This window comes from Mus caroli, chromosome 5 (genome assembly GCF_900094665.2).
Source record: "Mus caroli chromosome 5, CAROLI_EIJ_v1.1, whole genome shotgun sequence".
In the NCBI taxonomy this organism is placed as follows: Eukaryota; Metazoa; Chordata; class Mammalia; order Rodentia; family Muridae; genus Mus; species Mus caroli.
Window position 1 is genome coordinate 128,683,466 of NC_034574.1, and position 4,280 is coordinate 128,687,745.

At 48.4% G+C, this 4,280-nt stretch overlaps 1 protein-coding gene across 1 annotated transcript in view; it reads left to right on the plus strand.

The window, feature by feature from the left end:
* Srrm3 (serine/arginine repetitive matrix 3) overlaps window positions 1–4,280 on the plus strand; it is a 38,733-nt gene that overhangs the window by 4,442 nt on the left and 30,011 nt on the right. Inside the window, exon 2 of the mRNA XM_021163407.2 lies at window positions 700–801. Coding sequence (XP_021019066.1) covers window positions 700–801 — 102 coding nt within the window. The remainder of the gene's footprint in view (window positions 1–699; window positions 802–4,280) is intronic.

Here is a 4,280-nt window from a genome sequence, read left to right on the forward strand (position 1 = left end):
GATTTCTGAGTTCGAGGCCAGCCTGGTCTACAAAGTGAGCTCCAGGACAGCCAGAGCTATAAAGAGAAACCCTGTCTCGAAAAACCAAAAAAACAAAAAACAAACAAACAAACAAACAAAAAAACGTGTATCCATCAAGTAAGAATTAAAACTTTTTATAGTTTGTATGATGAGCTTAATAATAAACAGAATTAAGAAGAGAAGGAGGGGGCTGGAGAGATGGCTCAGTGGTTATAAGCACTGACTGCTCTTGCAGAGGTCCTAAGTTCAATTCCCAGCAACCACATGGTGACTCACAACCATCCACAATGAGATCTGATGCCCTCTTCTGGTGTGTCTGAGGACAGTGACAGTGTAGTTATAAATTAAATAAAGAGAGAAAAGGAGGAAGGGAGAGGGGAGAAATATAAAATACAGAGAGAGAAGAAGGAGGGGAGGGAGGAAGAAAGGGAGGGGAAGGAAGGGAAAGGAGAGTACTGAATGAAAGCAGAAGGTGGGCAGAGAGGCTTGGGGGGGAGGNGGGCNGAGAGGCGTGGGAGTGGCGGGAAGGGAGGTCNAGGGAGAGGGTTCATTGAGATAGAATAAAAACCTACGAAAAGTAGACACCACTGGAGTGTGCGAGNGCTGGAGAGCAGGCAAAGTGCACTGAGGAGAGACCTGAGGTGGCCNTGAAATCCTTATGCTTCCTCCTCCCCACAGGTACTCAGAGGAGGAGATCCGGCAGAAGGTCGGGACCTTCCGGCAGATGCTGATGGAGAAGGAAGGCGTACTGACCCGGGAGGACCGGCCTGGGGCCCACATGTGAGTATTTGCCTGAGTGACAGTAAGGGAGGGTGCATCTCACGCTGCAACTGGATGGGGACGAAGGGGAGGACTTGTCCNGATGCACCATTAGGAGATGGGCTGAGTGAAGGAGATTTCATGAACTCTGCCCACTGGAAGCTCTGGCCTGGCCTAGAGTACAGAGTATGCACAACTGAGGATCCCTGAGGGCCATTTGCTGCCCACCTGGTTCCTGTTTATGGGCTACGAGCCAGGCGACTTCAGAAATGTTCAGACTCCCAATATTGCAACCAACTGACAGTATGACCACAGGCAAGCTACAAGTTAGTCAGTGGGTCGGTTANCCAGTAAGAGGCTGGGTTCTTGGCTGAGTGGTCATTCACCTTTGCCTAACATGTACAAGACCCTGTATTCTATCCCCCAGAAACCCCTTTTTAAAAAACCCACATAAATAAAGGACATGTTTGTTTGGGTTTTTGCTTTAAAAACAACTTTTGAATGCTATAGGGTGGTGGTGCACACCTTTGATTTCAGCACATGGGAGGCAGAAGCAGGTGGATCTCTGAGTTCAAGGCTAGCCTGGTCTACAGAGCACATTGCAAGACATCCAGCGCTACAAAGAGAAACATTGTCTTGACAAACAAACAAACAAACAAAGTTTGAAAGCTAAATTAATCTTCTATAAAATGTTCGTTGAGGAAAATATCAATAAGAAACAAGAGAGGGAAAGGTATACCGTTTCCATGGACAGGCTGAGTGGTTGAAGGCTGTGCCTGCTGTAGGAGTAGGTAGTGGGTCCTGAGCAGAAGGCAAAGCAAGAGAAGACCCCTCCCCCTCCCCTTCCCTCCCCCTCCCCCGTTTCTATTCTCTCACTTTGTCTCCCATTCTAAAGAATGAAAACCCTGGAGGTCATGACCCAAGACTCACTCACTAACAGCCACAGACACATCAGGCATGAATTGTGAGTGCACAGTCCTGAGGGGCAGCCTGTGAGTCCAGCACCGAGACCCTGGGGCAGGAGTACTAAAAGGGAGAGACCTGCATTTCAAGTGAGTTACAGGCTAGCCTGNGCTACGTAGCAAGACTCTGTTTAAAAAAGGAGTTTGGAGAGATGGCTCAGTGGTTAAGAGCACCATCTGTTCTTCCGGATGACCCAGGTTCGATTCTCATCACTCGCACTGTGGTTCAGTTTTCACTCACTGTGGTTATGGTTATCTGTGACTCCAGTTACAGGAGATCTCTTGCTCTGTTCTGGCTTCCTTGGGTACCAGGCACACATGTGGTCCACAGATAGACATACAGACAAAACGTGTATCCAGGCCGGGCGTGGTGGCACACGCCTTTAATCCCAGCACTCGGGAGGCAGAGGCAGGTGTATCTTCGTGAGTCTGAGATCAGCCTGGCCTGAGGGGCAAGTTCTAGGACAGCCAAGGTTGTTACACAGAGAAACCCTGACGAAAGAGAGAGAGAGAGAGAGAGAGAGAGAGAGAGAGAGAGAGAGAGAGAGGAAGAGAGAGAAGGAAAGAAAGAGAATGATAACAGTGATTGTGTGTGTGTGTGTGTGTGTGTGTGTGTGTGTGTGTGTGTGTGATGTATCCCAAGATGGTCTGGTTTGCTCTGTAATTGAGGATAACCTTGAACTTCTTTTATTCCTTTAAAAAAAAACAAAAAACAAAAAACCAGTTTGACCCATACCTTTAATCTCAGCACTCAGGAGGCAGATGCAGGTAAGACCGGTCTGGTCTTAGGGAGTTCCAGGATAACCAGAGCTACATAGTGAGACCCTATCTCAAAAGAGACAGAGACAGAGAGACAGAGACAGAGACAGACAGACAGAGACAGAGACACAGAGACAGAGAGAGACAGAGAGACTGAGAGAGAACATGAACATGAGCAGATACCCACGGAAGCCAGAAGGGAGCATTAGATTCTCTGAAACTGGAATTGCAGCCATTTGCCGTGAATGCTAGGAACCAAACTCAGTCCTCTGCAAGAACAGCAAGTGCTTTTAACCACCAAGCCATCTTTCTAGCCTGACTTTGAACTTGTGACCCCCCTGCCTTCACCTTCAGAGTGTTGGGATTACAAGTATACACTATCATGCTCAGTGTATGTCATGCTGGGAATAGAATGCAGGGCCTCATACATGCTAGGCAAACGTATGTTTAATCCATGTGACATTCATTCCCAGCCTGAGAACGGGGTCGTTGCTGGTTATCCTTGTGATCTCTAATACAGTGTGGCTCTCCCAGTTTTTTGCACGAAGCTCCTGTTTCATCATAAGGGNATTGAACCAAAAGNCTCTAAGTACAGACAATAGCATTAAAGACTGGGTGTGCTGGCACATGCTTGTAATACCAGCACTTGGGAGACAAGAAGTAGCAGTTCAGCACTGTGGGTGGCAGAGAGGTTCTCGGGGGCTTGCTGGCTGCCATCTTAGCTCCAGGTTCAGTAAGAGACTCTGACTCAAGAAAATAACAGTGATAGAGCGGGATGCTGTTGTCTCCTCCTACCTCTGCACCCATGCACTTGAGCACCAACACCCCCCTACACATGTACACACACCCCACAGGCATATACAGCACACACACTCACACAGAAAACAGCAATAAAGGCGTTAATAAAGGAACTGCAACAACTACACCAAGATGTGCTCAGCAGCCCAAAGGCCGGCAGCTATCCGTGGTGCTGAAATCAAGCTTGTTCTTAGGCCTGACACATACATAGGGGTGAGGCAGGGTTCGCCACAGCCTGGCCACACACTTTCTATGGACCTGGCATCTGAGCCAGTTTTCACATCTTTGATGTATAGGGGAAAGAGACAGATGCTCCATCCACGTGTCAAAAGCTCTAAGTTTAAGGTGAGCACCCTGGCCTCTGGCTCCCTGCTGCACCACAGTCCTAGCTGTGACTGGGCAGACCCTTGATTTCCCCAGCTCTTCACAACTTTACATTTAAAACGAAGGTAGGATACCCACCTCCTAGGCTCGTTAGCCTGGAGATGAGTCCAATGATAGCGCACTTGCCTAGAATCCTCCATGAAGCGCTGGATGTAGAGTGTTTGCCAAGAATCCACCTCTCCACCCCAGGAAGACTCTGGGGATGTGGCTCAGCTGTAAATCCCTTGCATAGCATGCAGGAGGCCCTGATTTCTATCCCTAGCATGAGAAAAACATAAATAAATGGTGAGGATTAATCCCCAGCACACGGCAAATACACATCACTGACAGGTGGCCACCGACATCACCTACATGACTCCTGTGCTCAATTGTCTTCAAGAATTGACTCCAATTAGCAACTGCTCAATTTCTGTTGACTTCTAACATGGTTTCTCTGCCACAATGAATTAAACCTCTGATACCTGCCAGGCGTGGTGGCACACACCTTTAATCCCAGCACTTAGGAGGCAGAGGCAGGCGGATTTCTGAATTCGAGGCCAGCCTGGTCTACAAAGTGAGTTCCAGGACAGCCAGGGCTATACAGAGAAACCCTGTCTC